The sequence below is a fragment of the Lissotriton helveticus genome, chromosome 1_2, assembly GCF_964261635.1.
Source record: "Lissotriton helveticus chromosome 1_2, aLisHel1.1, whole genome shotgun sequence".
Classification (NCBI taxonomy): domain Eukaryota; kingdom Metazoa; phylum Chordata; class Amphibia; order Caudata; family Salamandridae; genus Lissotriton; species Lissotriton helveticus.
The window spans coordinates 177,144,593-177,166,003 of NC_136058.1; the positions used below are offsets into that span (position 1 = coordinate 177,144,593).

The window sequence follows — 21,411 nt, forward strand, 5'->3', positions numbered from 1 at the left end:
CCAGGTCACTACAAAGCTCTATTAGAGAAGTAGAGGTGTTCCCCCGAACCTACTCTGACCCTTCCCGGTTGTACCTTGCTTTGATCAACCCAGCCCCCCGTTTACTTGGTGCTTTCCTCCTTATGCATAACTGGATGAGCTCTTTAGGGCGGAGATGTTGGAGGCTATGGAAACCTTCTTTGAGGTAAACATAGGCTCTGTTCCACACTACACTACTTTATGGGAGACGTTCAAGGTCTATACACGGGGTGTAGCGATATCCAACCACTCTGGAGTACTCAGATCAATTCGAGACCGGTTGCAGCGATTAGAACAAATGCTAGCAGGTCTGGAAAGAGAGACTATTACTGATGATGACCACAATCTGCAAGCCACGATAAAAACCACACAATGAGGCAGATAGGGAAGTAAAGCTTCTGGGTAAATATGCAACGGCAAGGGTATATGGGGAGTGTAAATGTCCAGGTACTGCTCTCACCAATCTAATAAAAGGTCGTAGAGTGACCTCGCACACTATAGAATTGACGACAGATATTGGCGAGGTGCTGGCAGTGCAGAACGTTTTCGGGAGTATTATGCTGATCTTTACCAATCTAGGTCCAATACTACACAAACTGATATATTTGAATATCTGGAATATATCAAATTGCCCTGGCTACTAGATTATCATAGGGTATATTTAATGAGCCCACTGGAAACATGGGAAATAAAAGCGGCTATTTCCGCAATGCGTGCAGGTAGTGCGCCGGGACAAGAAGAGCTTACAGTGGGGTTCTAAAAAGAATTCCAGGAACTGCTGGTGCCGCATTTGCTAACATTTCTTTCGAAGAAATGGCAGATGCCGCCCACAATGAGAGAGGCGCTCCTAGTGATTATACTGAAGCCCAGTAAACCCCCCCAACTAGTTGCTCCTCTTACCGCCCGCTTTCTCTGTTGAATGTCGACACGAAGATATTCGCCAAAGTGCTGGCGAATAGACTTGCCCCGTTAATGCCAACCTTGGTGGGAATGGAACAGGCGGGTTTTATACCGGGACGCACTCTTACTTCTAATTTGCGCACAGTCTGTGGTGCTATACAGCACAGTACCCCTGCTACTAAAGCGGCGGCAATCTTTTTAGATGCTGAAAAAGCATTTGTTTCAATGGAATGGAGATTCATGATGCAGACGCTGGAGCGTATGGGGTTGGGAAGTGTCTGTTAGCCTAATTCACTCTATACGAATCACACTGCTAGGGTGAGAGTGGGTGACGTGGTCACCGCCCCATTGGGTATATCTAAGGGCACCCGACAGGGCTGCCCCTTGTCACCGCTGCTATATGCCCTGGTGGCCGAGCAATTGGCCTGCGCAATGCGGGAGTATCATTGCCATAGGGGGATACGATTTCCGAGCTACAACCTCATTGTGTCCTCATACGCAGACGATACGCTCCTGTATATCAGGGATCCAGCCATTAATGTATCCCCTGTGCTGCGCGAAATAGTACTCTTTGGCGAACTATCGGGTCTGAGGATAAACTAGACTAAGTCCGTGATATTCCCCCGAACTCCAGCGACTACCCCTGAGGAATTAAACTTTCTGTTAGTGGTCTGATGACTCGGTACGCTACTTAGGGATCCAGGTACACACCGATTCAGACCTTGTTTTCCATGAAAACTATGGCCGTGCTGTTACTAAACTAGGAGATGACATTGCACGCTGGATACGCCTACCCTTCTCCCTACTGGGTAGAATATCACTGATGAAAATGGTTGTCCTACCCAGCTTCCTTTTTATTATTATACCCGTGGGCCTGCGAGCCCAGTTCTTCAAACATCTACTTTCATTGTTAATTAAACTGGCCTGGGCCAACAAACAGCCCGCGCAAGCTGGAAACTCCTGGTTTTTGCCTTACTCTATGGGTGGGTTGGGTACACCAGATCTTGACCTATATATCGGGCAGCCCAAGCTACGTACTTTTGGCTGCATCAGCAGACTCCCCCCACCGAATTTGGACATAGAACGCATCTCACAGGCTCCAGCCCATTTGGCGACTGCTCTGCACCACCCGCCAAGCAGAAATACCATCATCCTGGACTCCATTAACACTACGGTTCATGCATGGCGCAACCTATTAAATTGGCAAGCGGCTGCTATATTATACTCCCCCCTAAAACACCTATAGCCTGGTGCGAATATTTACCGACACTAGCCTCCCCAGAAATGATAGCGGCGCTGCACACTTTAGGGCTGGACAGGATAGGAGACTTTTTCAGTGACGGTAGGGGCAGGGAATGGACAGACTTTCTGGAGAGCGAACTTCGGCCCTTGCCTTAAATTACGTATCATTACTACAAAGCCCGAAGTGCGCAAAGGCGATGCTAGGAGACTAGATGCTGGAGCCCCCGGAGGTGCATTCATTCTCCGCATTGATACAGGCAACATCCCCTAAACGCATAGTTGCAAGGCTGTACTCTCAGACACAGGAGCTGTACAGAGAACGACACAATAAAGCCAGACTGGAATGGCAGGCGAACTTGGAATTGACCATAGATGACGCCATGTGGCGCTATTGCCGCGAAGCAACTCAACTTATCTCACTCAATGGCCGACATAGGCTCATAGAGTTTAAAATTTTAAACCGCATTTAGAACATGCCTTTATAAATATGTGCCTTTATATATGATGTGCCAAAGTGTGACCGCTGCGGAGCTCCTGAGGCTGATTTCCTGCACCTAGCATGATATGATATGATAAAAATTTATAATGCGCATGAACAATAACCCGCAGGTATCAAGGCGCCTAACAATACAATCAAATTGAAACAGACGTCCTTACATATAGGCTTCTCGAAAGAAGTGAGTTTTTAAAGCATTGCGGAAATTCTGTAGAGATGGAAGGGATCTCAAATCAAGCGGAAGGTCATTCCACCATTTGGGGGCTAGCGTGGAAAAAGCCCTGCCACCCCATTTAGCTCTTCGTACACGGGGGGCTTTAAGAAGCAATTTCCCGGAGGAACGCAGGCTCCTACCAGGGGTATACTGGGAAATAATAGACCCGATACCTGTGTCGCTATTTTTAGCGATGGCTCTGTAGGTCATACATAGCACTTTGAACCGGATTCGGAATTCCACCGGTAACCAATGCAGCGATTTCTTGGCCGCAGTGGCTGAGGAGCGTCTGGGAATATCCAGAACAAATCTGGCTATAGCGTTTTGGACTACCTGCAAGCGCTGCAGGTGGCTCCGGTTTAGCCCAGCATACAGCGCATTGCAGTAGTCCAAACGAGAGCCAATCAATGCAACAGCAATTTGCTTTCTTGCCTGCAGGGAAAGATATTTCCTGATCCTTCGCAGGGTGTGAATCAAGCCCCAACAGGTGGAGACAGTTCTGCTTACCTGAGCGCCCATATCAAGGGCTGGATCTAACATCACCCCGAGGTTCTTAGCAGAAGTTGTGGGGGAGGGACATATTCCTAGTGAGTCAGGCCACCAATGGGCTGACCAGATGTTTTCTTTTCCCCCGAACACCAACACCTCAGTCTTCTCCCCATTCAGTTTGAGAGAGTTCTGAATCATCCAGTGACCAACCGCCTCCATACAAGATCTAAACTTGGAGGCGGTAAGCACATCAGAATGGGGGAGAGAGACGAGTATTTGGGTGTCGTCTGCATAAGAAACTACCTCCATCCCGAAAGATCTTATTAATCTGGCTAGTGGGGTCACATAGATGTTGAAAAGGGTCGGACTAAGCGCCGACCCTTGAGGGACCCCACACAGCACTGGTCGGGATGGAGATAGGAACTCTCCCAGCTTGACTCTTTGTTCCCTCCCAGTGAGGAAGGAGGTCAAAAGATCCAAGGCTGCCCCCCTCACCCCCACCTCCCTCAGGCGAGATGTAAGCACTGAGGGGGAGAGGGTGTCGAAGGCCGCTGTTAGATCTAGCAGGACCAGGAGGGTGGTCTGGCCCCCATCTACTGTCGTGCGGATCTTATCAAGCACGATGGTGAGGGCTGACTCGGTGCTGTGTTCCCTCCTGAATCCATGCTGGGAGGAGTCCAAACATCCCGAGCTTTCCACAAAGATAGCGAGATGCTTGTTAAGATGTGCCTCATGGCTCTGCCCACCTATGATGTGCCTCATGGCTCTGCCCACCTATAGCAAACTACTAGACACAGATATTTGCAGAACTCCAAACGATAACACAGGTAGACAAACCCAAACCCGGTACTGGCACTTCTGGGATATTTGAAACAGATACAGAAACCCATTCGGCGCTTAGTTGACATGCTGCTACTGGTCGCCAACAAAGTATTGGAGATACATTGGTCCAGAGGCCCTCCCCGCCCACACTGAAACACTGGGCTAGAGATATGCTGTGTTGCAACACGCAACCAGAAACCTAGTGAGCTTCTCCCCAGAAGAATTTTTGGAGCCTATATACCACTTAGATTGAGACTCGAACTACAGAGCACTCGGTAACACTACCACTGGTGGAGGAGCATCGATTGCCACAACAGACATAAATACCTTGCTTGGTTCCTGTATACATAAGTTGGTAAATATGATGTAACTACTAAAGGCAGTAGTGATATTGGTAGGAAGACCTTATTGAACTATGGAAGATTGCGTGTATTGTGAAGTCACGCATTGAAAGAACTGATAGTTTTTCTTAGTGACCTGTCATCATGGTAGAGTACTATTTACACTCTTGAGAGGAACGTTTCTGATGATTGTCTTTATTTTTGCCATTGTTTTATTGTATGATGATTGATCTTATTTACTATTGTTTTTTCTGTCTTTATGATTTTTGTCTGTATTGAAATGGGAAAAATAAAATGATACAAAAATAAAATCATAGAAATGGAGTGTTATTTTTTTTTGTCGACTGCAACATAATGACGTTTTGGTTGTTGGGATCAATTACAGATTGCTGTTTCAGATTAAAAGATCCAAAAAGATTTAGATTTCAGACATGGTGATAAATACTTAATTCTCAGAATAATTTCATTTGTAGAACAGATTGTAATTTTATATCTTCAAAAGTTGGGTTTAACCGTGACTTGACAAAAAAACTATTTCAGCTTTGATTTAAATCTTTAAAGTTTTATTGACTTGCGCATGCCGCCTCCCCTTAAGTTAGCTGTGAGATGCACACTGTTAAGTATACTATTTAAAGACTAGAATCCGATATTGGAGGGAAAGCCGTAAATGAGGCTATTTTCTGTGTACTTCTAGTCTTAGTCCCATTGTAGTAGTAGAAAATGCCGTCTAGTAATCGTGTAGCTCATTAGGTTTAGTGCCTGCTGCAGAAATCTGTGTGTAGCCTGCATGTCACAGGATGGATTTTCCCCAGCATCTTTTAATTCTTTCAGATGAATGGAATATGTGCCACTGAGCTAGATTGATGGAAACCGCTACTACTTAAAGTGTGAAGACACAATTTTACTTGTGGTGTGCAGTGTATGCACGATTCCAGCCATTTCAGAGTCTAAAGTACTTTCAGATCAGTCAATATTCTGTCTAAAATTTTTATCAGTGCTGGGAACCAATGTTTCTTGTGATCCGCAGGATGAAGAAGAACCCAAGGACGAGGCCTTTAGTCCTGATGGAGGCTACATACCGAGAATCCTTTATATGGGTGAGTAGAGCATCCCCTACAAGTGAACATGTACAGCGCGTCTTCTTTATTTTATTGGACCTGACATTCATTGGGTCTCCTTGATGTTGCAGATCCCAGTGGCGTAATTCATCCGGAAATCACCAACACCAAAGGGAACCCGAACTACAAGTACTTCTACAGCAGTGCCGATCAAGGTCTGTAGTACCCACAGGAGGATGCCTTGGGGATTGTATGTTGAGTATGTGGTGTAATAGGTGGTTGTCTTTGTCACTTCAGTAACTACAGTAGATCAAAGTAATGTACACGTTGGCACATCTTGCATGGTTTCTACACCACGAGATTGAGAAGATGTCATCACCAAATTCGCATGCAAGCATTCTCTACTAACACACAAGCAAGTTGTTGTTATTTTAAGACTGGCTCTTTTATTATTGTACAAAAAGTCCTTTTTTTATTTTAAAGAAAGGTCAATGACACAATAGTTTAATAACGATTCACTTTTATATTTTGCCTCCTTGACTCTCACTCTTCAGATGCTGTAGGTGCAAAACCCAACTTTTTTTTTTTTAAACCTTTCTTTTTCCATTTTACATAAACAAGAAACAGAAAACAAATCAAACCAAATAATATTCATGAAACTGATGTGTGTACATGCAATGTCAAATAAAAAAAATTATTGAATCAAGGAAAACATTACAATCATACCAAAAAACACAAAATAGCCAATAGACCACACTGAAGACAGATAGGTGTGATACTCCTGCACCAACACTAATGATAAACAGCGTGAAATGGACATGTGGAACAAACAAATCTATACATCTCGGAACAAAGACCGAGACAAAAAAATCAATAAACCAAATACATATACTGCATACCCCATTGTCATAACCGTTATATGCGACAAAGTGGGATTTATCCTATTCCTGAGGGGGTAATGCCAGATTGTGTTGGAGATTCATTTAAAAGCTGGCATCGGGATATGTACTCTCTGTATGGGCCCCATATATCGACAGGTCGGGAGGAGGTAGGAAGTAACGTGCTATATTCCTCGCTATTCATGCTGCAGAACGCCATATTGTTTAACCAGGCACGAATGTCGGGGCACGTTTACTACCCCATAGCAGTGCAATCTCACGTTTGGCCAGAAGGAAGCCCAAGGCCGGCAGGCGGTGTACTGTCTTGGGGAATTTTAATACAAACCCCAAGAGTGCGATTTCAGGTAAAGGAGTGAGAGGTAACGATAATATGTCTCCTAAGGTGGTGTGAATATCCAGCCAATAGTCGTGTATTTTAGGACAGGTCCAGGTTAAGTGTGCGAAGACCGCGAATGGGGCAAGGCATTTACGGCAATGGTGAGGCCTAGAGTTGTCAGTATGGTATGTATGTGTCGGGGTAAAATACATCCTTCTAAGGAATTTGAAGTGCAGCAGTTTGTGTCGACTGTTTAAAGAGATGTCGGATGTGGCCCTGCAACAGAAAGCCCACTGATCATCCGAGATGGGCCCACCCAAGTCACCCTCCCAAGCAGCACGGATCCTAGAAACTTGCATCGGTTTGAGTGTTAAACATTGTTTATATAGTTTGGAAATCAAATGTGCGTTAGTTGGGCTTTGAATCAATAAAGAGAGAGGAGGGAGCTCCTCAGGCGCCAATGGGAAGGAGGAATACGTAGCCCGCAATGCCGACCACAACCGGGTGGTATTAAAGTGTCCATGAATGACCGATCACTGAATCTGGCCTCTTCCGACAGAGAGAAGACGTGCCCATCTGGGAACAAGTCACCAGTGGTGTGTAAGGCTTGACTGGGGAGGGGGGGGTTAGGAACTATGATTTGTAGGACCAATGACGTATAGGGAAAACTGAGACGTCTGGTGCAGTTATTTGAGATTTATTGAATGAAGGCCGAGGTCCAATACACAAAACAAACTCTTGTGGTTCCGAGAACAAAGACAGTCTTATCCTGGCTGACTTCTTTTCGAGACTCCAGTGGTTGAGTTCAGCAGAAGGTCTTCTGAGTTGTGGAGCCCCTCGACAAAAAGAAAAGGAAAGAATACGCCGAGTTACTGGCGAGAACCATAAGAAGAAATGGCAGGAGGGGAAAGGGAGGACGTGAAGGGAATCACCCGGGACCACAACCGTTCGGTGCACTTTCTCTTTAGTGAGGGTGGTAGCGCTTACAGTCATGCACTCCCGTTCCGTGACCGCCCAGCCGCCCTCTAGCCAGTCCCTCCCTCGGAATAAAACACTCCCCGTATTTTAGCCCGTACCTTGCGGAGCCACACTTCTCCGGTTGAAGTGTGGCTGGGCGAAGCGTGGAAACGTTGGCCTCCCGGCTTTTCCGGCGGTGACCTCCTGGCTGGTTCTACCCTTGTCTCCGAGGACAGCAATCCGGCTCCGACATCTTCCTCCGTGGACACGAACTCCTGGGGCACTTCCTCCTCTCCGGCCGCGTTCGCGCCAGTCCTCTCCCGGCCTCCCACTATCAGCGTTGGGGTCCAATCCGATTGGCGAGATGGGGGTGACGTCAGAGAGGATGCTCCGCCTTCCAGGGAAGCCCAAGCCGCCTTAAAGGGAGCGTGGTCGTCCTGCAGTCGTCGAGGCGGAAAGGAAGAGGGACAGTAATCAGCATCGGACTCGTGGCAGGCAGGGACCCCCTGACATGGTGCTAATATTAAATTTCGCCTGTGTGCGCACTACCAGAGCTTTGCCCGTAATAGGAAACCGAGAGGAGTTGGGCAGGGGAATACAATAGATCCAAACCCAACAGTCTACGCAATCTAATCCAAGCCCAGCAGGTGGTGGAAACCGTTTGAATGTCCTGGGGGTCCCTAGGGAAGCCTGTAGGAAGGATCGTGAGTAATTGTCTAGGTAAGACCAGATCAGACTCCGGGCGTAAATAGGGGATGCGGGCATCAGGATGGAACCAGGCGTATGCATAGCAGCATTGAGCCACTAAAAAATACAAATATAGATCTGGTACACCCAGCCCACCCCTCTCGGGGGGCAAAGTCAAGACCTTCCAGCTGACTCGAGGGGTCTTGTCTCCCCATACCAGACGGATTAAGTGAGAGCGAAGTTGCGAAAAGAAGACTTTGGTCAACGGAATAGGAATGTTGTTAAACAAATATAAAAACCGGGGCAAAACGATCATTTTGATGATTGCAATTCTGCCCGCCATGGACAAAGGTAAGCGTAGCCACCGGGTGACCCGAGTCTCCAGCGCAGCAACCGCAGTGCCATAGTTGAGACGAATGACCGAGGCAGTGTCAAGGTGAATATGGATGCCTAAATACTTAACGGAATCGGTGCACCACTCTAACGGAAACTCAAAAGCCCAAGGCACAGTCCTGGGCGTCAATGGAAATATAACACTTCTGCCAGTTAATATGAAGTCCAGAATAATTACCAAAACGTATGATCTCTCGAATTAGCGGCGATAAATTGTCTTGGGGCAGACGGACATATAGAACCATATCGTCCGCATACATGGAAAGCAACAGAGGTCCCGTAAGAAACTGCAGGCCACGCTGGAGATGTTTCTCATGAAACTGTCGAGCTAGAGGGTCCATGGCTAAAATAAAAAGGAGAGGGGATAGGAGGCATCCCTGCCTTGTACCACGATATAAAGGGAAAGGGTCGGAGAGGTTGCCATAGAGGCGTAGCCGGGCCATGGGTTTATTATATAAAAGGGCCACTGTAGCCACGAAACATTCCGGCATGCCCATACGGCGCATAACCGACAGAAAAAAAGGCCACTCGAGAGAGTCAAAGGCCTTTTTGGCGTCCAACAAAATGGTGCCGGCAGGCCGGAGGGATCCATGCGATGTAGAACAGTGAACAGCGTGCGTAGGTTAAGCGAGGTGGATCTGTGCGGGACAAAGCCCGATTGCACCGGTGAAATAATGGACTCCATCAACAGAGAAAGTGTAATGGTAATGACTTTGGGCAGGATTTTATAGTCGTTTCAGAGGGAAAGCGGCCGGTACGAGCGGCATTGCATAGGATCTTTCCCTGGTTTGGGTAACAATATAATTACTGCTTCGCTCAATGTTGGGTGGAGGACTCCCACCTCAAGAGCCTCGGCATATACCTCTACCAACCTCTGGACCAACAAGTCCTTGTATTCCTTGTAAAAGTCCGCAGAGAAGCCATCCAACCCAGGAGCCGAATAGGCACGGAGGGCATCTATCTCCTCCACAATACTGTCCCAGGTAATCGGGGTCAGGAGGAACTCCTGCATGTAACGTTCGAGGTAGACCAAAGCCACTTCGGATAAATCCTCTTCCCACCAAGTCCCCGGAGAGACGAGAGGTATAAAGGTCTTTATAGTAAGTGAGGAACAGGTCGCAGACCGCGGGGGTTGAGTGGACTGGGGAGCCGTCCACTCCGGACATAGCTATGATGTACGTGGGGCTTCGGGGAGGACGAAGTGTTTTGGCCAATAACCGGCCCGGCCTCTCACCCTCACCATACCGCCGAGCCACGCATTGTTTAGTAAGGAAAAGTAGTTCCCTCTCGGCGGCGTCCCGAAATTCGACGCATAACTCCAACCGACGCGCGGCCAGAGAATCAGAAGGAGAGCTAAGCATGTCACGATCCAGTGTTGCTATTTTTTCCTCAACCCGGTCCAGAGTGGAGTGAAAGTCACGAAGTACCCCGGCATGTTTCGAGATGCAGACCCCCCTAATATATGCCTTAAAACCTTCCCACAGCACTGCATAGGTGTCGACCGAACCGGTGGTTAGTTAAAAATAATCCGCTATTGCCTGCCTAATGTCTTCGGAGAAGACGGGGTCTAATAAGACCCGACCAGGGAAGCGCCACTGTCTCTCATACCCTCCCTCGCGGGGAATGGAAAGCTGAAGTGGAACCGGGGAATGATCAGAGAGTGCGTGGAAGAGTCTGAACAGCCTCCAGCCAACCAGCCACCTCGGGAGAGACAAGCCAATAATCCAATCTCGTCCATGTGTTGTGGAAGCCTGAATAATGTGTGAAGGAAGGATGGTGTGCGTTCAGATGAGCCTCGACGTCCACAAGTAATGTGTGCATATCTCACGCAGGGCCAGTCTGGAATGGGGCTTGGAGTCAGGTGTAGAGGCCGGGCTGTCTCTAGGATGATTCAAAAGGAGATTAAAATCCCCGCCAACGATCAAAAGCCCAGTGTCTGCCGCTAAATCGATAGGGAGTGATAAAAGGAAGGAGAGTCGGTGTTCGGACCATAAATACATACAAAGGAGACCCTATGGCCCATCAATAAACCTGTTACTATCAAAAACCGGCCCTCAGGGTCCCGGTGTATAAAACAGTGTGCAAATTGGATTATTTTGTGTATCAGAATGGCTACACCCCTGGAGTAAGAACTATAATTAGAAAAAAATCTGTGTGGACCCCAAGCAGAGGCCATCGAATCACCCTCTGAACCCGCCAAATGCGTCTTCTACATAAAAAGAACATCAACATGATGACGCATAACATAATTTAACACCTGTCTACGTTTCCTGTTATTGTTAACCCACGTACATTCCACGTTAATAACGAAAGCCCGGAAGGACCGGGCACATTTCCTAACTGTACCATTTATGCTGTATCGAAAAATACAAATTAGTGCAAAAAAGCCACACCACACACAGAGCAAGTCTCATCTCTGACAAATTGAAGCATCCAATAAAAAAGAAAATAACCCCCCCCCCCCTCCACCCAACCTCTCAAATACCAATAAGAGGAACATCCCTACATCGACACCCAAAAAATAAACCATGGAGGCGTCCACCATGGGGCATGGCGACGCTACGCCGGGCCGGCAAACCAACCATGAAATATAAAAAAAAAACTGGATATGTTAGCATATGCTAGCATATGCGAATAACCCAAACTAGATAATAGTGCTGCGCTCAATGAAGAGAGCGAAGGAAAAAAGAAACGAGGCAAAAAGAGTGCTATCATCCATTCCCAGTCGGAGAGAAGAGATCAACGCTGTTTTGTGAAGCCTGGTGCTGCGGGGAGGTGGGCCAGGAACTGTTCGATGCCCAGCCGGAGTTGTTCTTAAAGTCACGGAAAAACTCCTGGGCTGCACTCGGCGCGTCGAAGATTCTAGGATGGCCATCCACGTCCACCTTGAGGCGCGCAGGATAGAGCATGCCATATCGAAGACCCAGATTCCTGAGCATGGCCTTGACACTCTGATATTTGCGTCGGGCCTCCTGGACCATGGCAGTGAAGTCCGGGAAGAAGGAGATGTTACCTTGCCATTGGAGTTCACCCCTATCACGGGCCTCTCGAAAAGCAGTGTCCCGGTCTCTAAAGTTCATAAGTCTGGCCACAATCGGTCTGGGAGGCAAGCCCGGTCTGGGGCGAGGGCCTAAGGATCGATGTGCACGTTCAACCACGAAACCCTGGGTGAAGGACTCCCTACCGAACAAATCGGAGAGGAGCTGCTCTACAAATATATCAATTTTTCCAGTAGCGGTCGTCTCCGGCACGCCCAGAATACGAATGTTATTGCGGCGCCCCCTGGCCTCCAAATCCTCGTTCTTTATAGCCACCTCTTTAAGGATCTTTTCCATTCTTTCTATACCGTTTAAGAGAGGAGGAGGCCCCGTCCTCAATATCTGACACCCTATCTAGCATGCGATCATGACCCTGGATCTTGGAGCTCACATCAGCAAGTTTTTTTGTCCAGATTATCAAATCGAGTGTCCAGGGCCTTGAATCCCGCCCTCATTTCGGCGAGCATGGCAGCGGCCAGGGTCTCCTGAGCCAGGCGACTCAGGAGGGGCAGCCTCCACAGTCGTGCCCGCGGCAGGGACCGCCATGGCCCCGGGGGTCTTGTCAAATTGGATCTTAGACTGTCGAGGGTCTTTCTTGACCATCTTGGCGGGATGGTCGCAACAGCTATGAAGGTGGCCAAAATGATGGGATTCCAAAGTGCGTCATCAGGGGACTCCCCAGTGCATCCGAGACAAGGAGACGTGAGAACGCGGCACACTGGGCCAGTATTCCCCAACAGAGCAATGGTAGGATATCCAGGAGGCTCTCAGGAGGCAGCACGCGGTGAGAGGAGGTGGACAGCAGGCCTCCGGACACCGGACGGCCAAGTCATGCAGCGGCCAGGTCGGTAAGGCAAGAGGAGCAGGTAGGACCATCCATATGGCAAAGACGGGAAACCAGCAGAGAAGGCAGTAGTCAGCTTATCTGGGCAGGCAGGGCCGAAGGTGAACCAAGCGAGGCCCCAGACCGGAAAGGAGGAGGGCCCAAGGGAGTTCCGACCCTTCAGGCGGTCGCGGAGCGTCCACCAGGCGCCAAGGGGGGGCAGAGCCAGGCACCGACCACCCCCTAACCCCGACCCCACCCGCACCACCACTAACGACCCACAACACTACCCCGGAGACCGGAGCGCGAGGCCGGCCAGCCCACCCGCCCGAGGCCTCGGCTCACGGCAGCCCCGAGGGCCAGAATACACGCGGCGGCGGCCGGGTAGGGGAGCGGCAGGCAGCGGGCGGGTCACCCGAGCAGACCGCAGGCCGGGCGGGAACCGGGAGGAGGACCGGGGAAGGGGGCGGCTAGGGGCGCGGACTCGCCAACACCAACATGGCGGATGTAGGCCCGAACCGGGCCCAGCTGGTATCGGGCACCGCCGGCGGCTGGAGATGGTCTCTGCAGCTATGGCGGCATCGGTCGCTGCAGCAGGGCCTCGCGAGCTTTGGAGACTGGAAAACACCCCTGAAGAGGCTCTCACATCGCAGGATCGGGGCCAGTGTAATTGCCTGATCGGCGGAGCTCTAAGCGGGTGCGGCCATCTTGGTCGCCTCCGTAGCCACGTTGGCCACAACAACACTGTTATAACATCAAGAGTCTGATTATTAGACCTATAAGGCATTTTATGGAACCTTATCTCTACCATGCTCAAGATCATCACTTTTAACTTCATACTTTACTTCACCGATAACATCACAGCTGCACCTATTTGATGAAATTATTTAATTAATGCTATAGAGCAACCATAAAATGCATTTTATAATCTGTGATTGTTTGGCTTTTCTGCAGTGAAGAAGCTATCTGGTTAAAGTAGGGCAAAACCAGGCATGTAAACATAATCAGCATTTTTGCAATAATAGTAACAGTTTTGTTTATCACTTTTAGGTCATAGTAGACTTGTTTTAGGTCTTCGTTTTACTGCCACAAGATTTATTTATTTGAAAGGTTTTATATAGCACTGGCTAGACCCCGGGGGTATCAGAGCGCTTTACATGAACAGAGGAAATCGAAGAAGACTGTTGTACAGGATAACAAATAAAGCAAGCAAATACATAACAATATAAGGTTATAAATGGGTAAAAAAAAAAAGGCGATTATTAGGATAATAAAAACATGCTAGTACTATTAAATATTAAGAAACGGGGGGTTAGGAATTCCAGGTGGTTTGCGGGTAATGTTTATAAAAATAATATACATGGAAGTAGCATTTAGCGTCCGAGAAGAGAGGATCAAATGAGCCGAGGGTGAGTGAAAAGAGCAATAGGAAAGAAACTAACAAAAACCCCAGCAGGGAGAAGAGGAACGTACAATCCATTTGGAGATTAAGGACCCCAGTATAAGTAGAGCAGGTGATGTTTAAGGTCTGTTTTTTTTTTTTTTAAATTTTTTTACAGTTGAGGTAGGAGGGGTTACAGCGCAGGTAGAGTACGCGGGCATTACAGATCTTCGGGGCGTTCCCGGAGAAGGAGCGAGATTTGGTGGGTTTTATTTTATGAAGTGGGGGGACGAGGAGCAGCAAATTTGTGCTCCTCATCAGTCTGGTACAGCCCGCCTTATTGAGTTTGTTTCTTAGGTATAGAGGCGTTTGTTGGTGAAGAGCTTTGTGCGTGATTCATGCAGTCTTGTAAAAGCATCTTCCTTCGATGGGGAGCCAATTTAGGGCTTTGAGGGCTGGGGAGATGTGGTCAAATCGTTTACAATCAGTGATGAGTCTGGCCGCCAAGTTGAGAACAGCTCTATGTGGTGCCAGGTGAACTTATGGGGTTCCCGTGAGGATAGCGTTGCCATAGTCCAATTTCGAGAGAACTAGAGATTGGACAACTGATTTGAAGTCGTCCGAAGGAATGAAGGGTTTAATTTTCTTAAGGTGATGGAGAGTGATGAATACACCTTTGGCCGAGTTTTTTTATATGGATTTTGGGATCCAGGTTTTTATTAAGAGTGAAACCTAGGGATTATGCCGAATCAGATAGGGAGAGTGTGCAATTCAGGGCATTTAGATCCCTGATCCAGTCTTTGATGGGGAGCTGTAAATATTTTGATGAGAAGAGAATAATTTAATGTTTTTTAGGGTTCACTTCAAGATGGTTGGAGTAGAACCAGGATTGGATCTTACTCAGGGTATTGTTTAAGTGCAGAATACCAGAGTGTAATTTAATTTTGTAGTAGAGTTGAATGTCGTCAGTGTAGAGGTGATAGTTAACTCCATCTTGTTTCAGAATGAGGGTGAGGGGTTCCATAAAAAGGTTGGAGAGGGGAGAGGATAGAGCCCTGGGGTACGCCCAAGGAGACCGTTGTAGGGATAGAGAGGCAGGTGTTGATTTTGGTTTGTTGTGTTCTGTGGTGGAGGAAAGAGGTGAACCATTTGAGGACCACACCATTAATGCCAAAGCGCGTTTGAAACGAATTAAGTAAGGAAGAGTGATTAACTCTATCAAATGCTGCAGAGGTCGATGAGTATGAGAAGGCAAGCCTCTCCATTTATCAAGGGATTTGTGGATGTCTTCAACAATGTTCAACATTGCGGTTCCTGTACTGCAGCCTTTCCTGAAACCAGATTGAAGGGAGTCAAGTAGGTTGAAATTACCTATGTGATTGTCCAATTGGAGCAAAGCACATTTTTCAAGGGCTTTAGCAAGAAGTGGGAGGTAGAGATGGGGCAGAGATTGTTTGGATCGTTTGCGTCAGGAGTGAGGTTTTTAGGAATGGGTGTGATTTGTCAGAGTTGGAGGGAGTCAGGGACACATCCAGTGGCGAGGAAGGTATTAATGATTTTGGTACAGTAAGGGGCAATGATGTGGTTAAGATTGTGAACTAGGGGAGAGGGTCTTTAGTGTGTGAAGTCTGCTTTAGTTTGGCTATGATATTAAAGACTTCGAGCATGGGGTGGAAATTATGCCAGGAGGCGTTATTTTTCATTTGAAAATTAGGAGGTATGGTAACGGGTGAGGTTGGAGTGGGTAGGTGGTTGATAGAATGAGGTGGTAGGGGTGGTGCTGAACCCGAGGATATGTCCATGGCAGTCCGAGGCAAATTGGGGGTTGAGCGGGTACTGGATTTGAGGGAAAGTTTGGTCCATTTTGACAATTTTTTCTGAGAGGAAGACTGGCAATTTCTTCACATCTTGCGATTGACACCGTCATCTCTAGAGGGGCTGATGAGGTTTATTTTCTAACAATGTTAAAAAGTTCTCTAGGCCTGTTTTTGGCACGATCAAGTTGTGCTCGGAGGAAGCCTTTTCATTAAAAATGTGTTTCTTATAAGTAGGTCTGGCAGATCTGAGGAGGTCAAGGTGTGAGTGAGAAGGGTGTTGTCTCCATGTTCTTTCTACCAGTCTAAGCTGTCGTCTTTCGATGTTCAGGAATGAACCATGATTTGGATTGAATTTTTCTCTTTTGTTTAGGGGGGGGCAACTTGGTCCAGAACGTCACGGTCTTATTGAATTGTTCGGTACCATTTTGGGAGAGTGGAGTGAGAGGAAGTTGAGCTTATAGTTTATATACTCAAGTTCTCCAGGAGGTATTTGTTTAAGGTTTCTGATCCACTTCATGGGGTTATTATTTATAGTAGTGGGAGGAAAGGCACTGGTTGCGATTTTAAATAGAAACAGGCGATGGTCTGACCAGTTAATAGGGATGATGTTGGAGAGGGAGGCCTCAGTGTCGGAGATGATCGTGTTGAGGTTCACCCGGGGTGTGGTTGGTGATGTTATGTAATCCAATCCGGGAGGAGCCCTTAACCGTGAGTTCAATGCCAAGGTATTAGAAAGTTAGGTGAACCCTGTTCTGTAAAAGGGAGACTTGAAATTCAGTCTTATGAATTATTGCTAGTCCACCTCCTTTTCTGTCTTGTCTAATGATGGAGTAGCCAGGAGGTAGAGTGGTTATTAAGCCAGGTTTCAGTGAGGAAGGCGATTTCAATAGCCTCACTGAGAATGGTTTCTGATAATTCAGTAGCATGTCTGACAGACGATCTGAAGTTGACAAGCATGCAAGAAAGGAGAATTGGGTTGTCATTGACGGGCTTAAGCGAGTGCATGGTGGTGAGTTGTGAAGGAGGTCTGGGTGAACTGGGTGAGGCAGGGACTCTATTTGTGCCTAGGATAACTGGGATGTTGGAGTAAGGGGGGGCGGATTAGTCATCAGAGGTTTGGGGAGGTAGGAGTTACAAAGGTTGATTAGGTCAGGTGTGGAGAGGTATTGCATGTCCTGTGAAATATTTTCTTGGCAATTTTATCCATAAACTCCACATTTGTGTGTTTGTTTCCTACCTTTTGATAAGCTTCATGTTTGTCTCTGGTGCTGTTAGTCTATATGTCAATGCTACAAGGGAACACATGGTGTGCACAGGGAAGGCAGCATTTCTATTCTGCATGTGGAGACTTTAATGTAGAGAATGCTACAATAGCACACAATTTTATACGCACATAGATTTCATGGTGATTTTGTTGATCCTTTGAGAATTCACTTTTACTGGTGTCATTTCTTATTGTGTCCTTTACTTTGAACTTTCAATGTGTTTGCTAATGTTTTTGTTTTTTTGAGGCTGGAGAACATGATGAGGTTTCTTGGCCTTGTCAAGCAAGCATGTAGTGTGGTGAGGCTGCAGTGACTCAGTGAAAACTTTAGAGGACATAAGTGCGCTTAAATGATGTCACGAGTGAGCAAAGCTTTGCTACTGAATTGGCTCGTTTTGTGGTCAGGTCTACCATTGTGTACCCCGTTAGCTTGCATAATCTCAGCCGTTGAAAAGTCTGCATTGTGCCAAATATAAGATTGTGTTATTTTAGTTTGTTTCAGCATCTTAATTTGTGGCTCAGATCTTATGCTCAAGTATCTTAGAGCTTAGAAGATCAACCCAAGAGTTGCAGTCGAGGCGGTAGTCCGTGAGATCTGCATACCATTTACATGGATAATCCTAGCCTAAAAATCATTCTTATTGACCTTGCAGTGCCACAGAACATGTTTACTATCTTGAGATACACATGAACAAACTCGACTAGGAACCACCTAATGGTCCTCACAGTCTAACCAAGGATGATTGCCTGCCAGCAACTTTCTGCAATTCAGAAGTTGTGCTGCCACATTTAATACTGCCAGTTTGAGCATTTATGAACCAAAATAGCAGGGCTTACACACTGTTCATACAGTGGGCAACCAGCAGGGTGAAATATTCAGTTGCACGTGTTTCTATTTAGAATTTCCGTTTGCCTGCTGAAGTGGCATCTTGTCTGTGACCTCTTTATTTTTTGACCACTTGTTCTAACCTCTGTTGCAGATGCTGTATTCTTTAAAGCATTTTTAAATATGTATTTCAGTTGTTCACAGCATGAAGGAAGCGCAGGAGAAGTTGACTGGGGACGAATTCCGTAGGCACCTTGAAGACGAGTTATAGTAGTGTTATGACTACCTTCTTTTTTTTGTTTTTTTCTTTTTTTTTTAAATACCTTATCCAACTGGAGAAGTGTTGAAGGCATCGCCTCATGCACATACACCCCCGAATTGCGACTGTGGAAGTTTATTATTGAGAGATAATGGGCTAAGTAACAACTGCTATGTTAAACCCTTTAAAATACAGCAGAAATAACTTTTCTGCCAAGATTGTATCTAACACTAATTTACTTTCTTTCAACATGAAATTGTTACTTATTGTTTTGAAAATGTGTTTACTTTGACTGTTTTTGGAGTTCAGTGTTTACTGGAGCAGACCAATTTCTTCATACTATCTCACTGCCGGCTTCCCAGCATCCAACTCTACACTTTAAAAAATGTACCACAGCGGAGTGCCACTTATCTAGAGTTACTGGTCACTGCAGCATTGAGTTTGGTCATCTGGGAGTGAAGCTGGAGTAAAATAAATATAAGAACTGCCATTTCTTCCGAACCATGATTTTTGGGGGGGAACTGTCTCAACGTTGCTAGTGTTTTCTGCTTTCCTGTTACATTGATGTTTCAATGACCATTTGTCTGTTTAAGATCTGACTTCTCTCCCCTGCAGAACAGCACCAACGTGAGATAAAGGTTACTCTTGTTTTTTGTTTTTTAATAATGGCAGGATGGTGCACTTCCATTCAGAAGTCTGCCTATACTTTACCTATACACAAGGCTTGCTTTGAGAAGTGAAGGAGATACTAGGTATTTTAGTTTCCGATACTGGGTAACCATTTGAAGGGTGATGTAAACATACACAAACAAAAGGAAACTGTACAGTATGAAAAACTGGAAAAACCTCAATACAGGAAAGTAATATATTGCTAGTCTGCCAAGATTTCATAGGTTTTGGCATTTATATCTTATCTGTATAGATATCATTTATTTGGGCATTCATAAGTAAAGGTATGTTCTGAGATGTTTAATTGAAAAAACACAGCATGCTCCCTGCCACTTCTCTCCCAGCTTCTCATCTGTTTTTGAGAATTGGTCTCCCCTTGGCGGGTGCTGTGACAGGCCTCGGTAGAAGGCACTCGATCCTTGGCGAGTTTGGATTTTCCTTCAATGTATTACAAAGATGTGGGTTGCAGCAGATCACTTTTGACAACCAATGCCACAAATGTACATAAAAATGTTCTCCATATTAGGGTCAAGAATTGGCACTTGTTGTTTTTAGTATTATGAGAAAACATTAGCGAGCATTAATATAAGTGTATATTCTTTAAGCAATACAGAATTTTTAATACATCTGAATGGCATTAGAACATTGGGTTGTCGAGTGCTCCTTTGAAAACAATGTGTTCAAAGCTTCGGATGGCTGTAGAATCCCGGAGCATCAACATTCCAATGTTTAACAAAAGCCTCAAGGAGCCCAAGGGGTTTTCAACACCCTTGGGCTCTGTGAAGCCTTTGTTTGACATATTAGAACATTCTGCCCTCTAGGGGCGGAATGTTCTGATAGCCTTAGAGCCCTCTGTAGTGGACCCTGCCGGCCATTAAAGGACTTCTCCAGCGTTAAAGGCCCAAGCCAAAGGCAGGCTCTAAAGCCATATTAGTACCCTGCAAAGAAAGGTAAATGGTTACAGTATATAAATATATACCGTACATGCATTTATGTGTATGTTTTCAATGTTTTCCTTGTTCCATAGACTCTTTTGTTCCTGCACCTTAACTCCAGCTGGTGTTTCATTGAGCTTCAGTATCTGTAAAGATAACTGTACTTTAACAGCAAGTGACCCAAATGTAGCCTCATTGAAGGATCCTGGTCTTTTCACTGTATTGTATTTTTGTACTACTCGGCTGACCTGAAATTGGAAAAATTAAACTTTTAAAAAATGTGTGTATGCTTGTCAGGGTTACTTTATGTACGTTTGTCAGTCTGGCATTAACATTCACTTTTTCAATCTAGTAATACCTAGATTGGGAGGCTGTTTGATCGTATTTTGTGGTCTACATCTGAGTCATTGAAAGTCAAGAAGCTGCACAGTGATCACTGTGTATCGTTGCAGAGGTACAATTTTATGAGGCCCCTTTTGCTGTCACCAGAGACCGAACGATAACCAATACGGGTTCTCTCCAGTAGAGTTGTTGAGCTGAACCTACTTACATTTGTTGTATCTTAGCAACTGTACGTTGGTTACCTTGTTGCTGGATGACATGTTCACTGGATTCTGGATTGTAGAATCCAGGGGACACAGGGCAGACCAGCAGTTACTGAGGGAAGAAGGACCTCTGTGCCCAGGGGTTGTACCCTACAACTAAACTATGTATTGCCTCCATAATGCCTCCTGTGAACTTAAATAGGGGTGACGAGGATGGGATCTCATTGATGAGGCTGTCATATCAAGCAAGAAGAAATTTTCTTTTTCTTCTCCGTTTTTATGGAAATCAACAACCCCTGAGGCGTGTCGCAACTTTCAACTCTTATTCTACAGGTCTTTTGTATGTGGACTCCTACGCGATTGCTGGTGGTAAAGTTTGATTATTTTGATCTAGAATTAGACTTTCAGTTTTATGCGACCATTTAAACTAAATTATTCTTTGAAGTGGATGCGTGCTACTCTTTATTTTGGCTGGTATTCGACATGCTCATAATCTGTGTGTGCCTAACTGTTTGAAATCCCTGTGTGCCAAGCTTCAGAGGACTAATCTGAAGTCCGTAATTGAAGTTAACAAGGAAATTGGAAACTGAAAAGGAAACGGTTTGGCTACTTGTTGACCATTAAAATTATCGCCACTGATTCCTGAATTCTTACCGTGCTTTGTGGTGTCCGATCTGAATCTTCCTCTGCTCCGTCCTTCATTACGCTGGTAGCACTGAAGACGAAGTGCACTGTGGGTGTGTGCGTCATCCCATTTGCGTCTTGATCTTGCTAGAGCAGAGTGTAACGTGATCATTATGGATACCATGATGTGCTGAGGTAGCTTGAGGCAAATGAATCTTCATTTGCTGCTGCTGCCCGAGCACACGCGTAGTGAAACAAACCATTGCTGCACATTCATGAAACTACTCTACACAATTTGAAATGGCCTGATTTGTACTCCACTGTCGATGTTGACAAGGTTGACCACTTCTTTTTTTTTTTTTTTTATGTTCTTATTGTGTTATGAAATACTGACACCT

General features: G+C 46.2%; 1 protein-coding gene across 1 annotated transcript in view; it reads left to right on the forward strand.

Annotated features, from left to right (window-relative positions):
* Positions 1–20,127, forward strand: part of TXNDC12 (thioredoxin domain containing 12) — a 115,549-nt gene extending 95,422 nt beyond the window's left edge. Inside the window, exons 5-7 of the mRNA XM_078670689.1 lie at positions 5,550–5,619; positions 5,712–5,795; positions 18,176–20,127. Of these exons, the coding sequence (XP_078526815.1) occupies positions 5,550–5,619; positions 5,712–5,795; positions 18,176–18,252 (231 nt within the window). The 3' untranslated portion in view covers positions 18,253–20,127. The remainder of the gene's footprint in view (positions 1–5,549; positions 5,620–5,711; positions 5,796–18,175) is intronic.
* Positions 20,128–21,411: the final 1,284 nt, after the last annotated feature.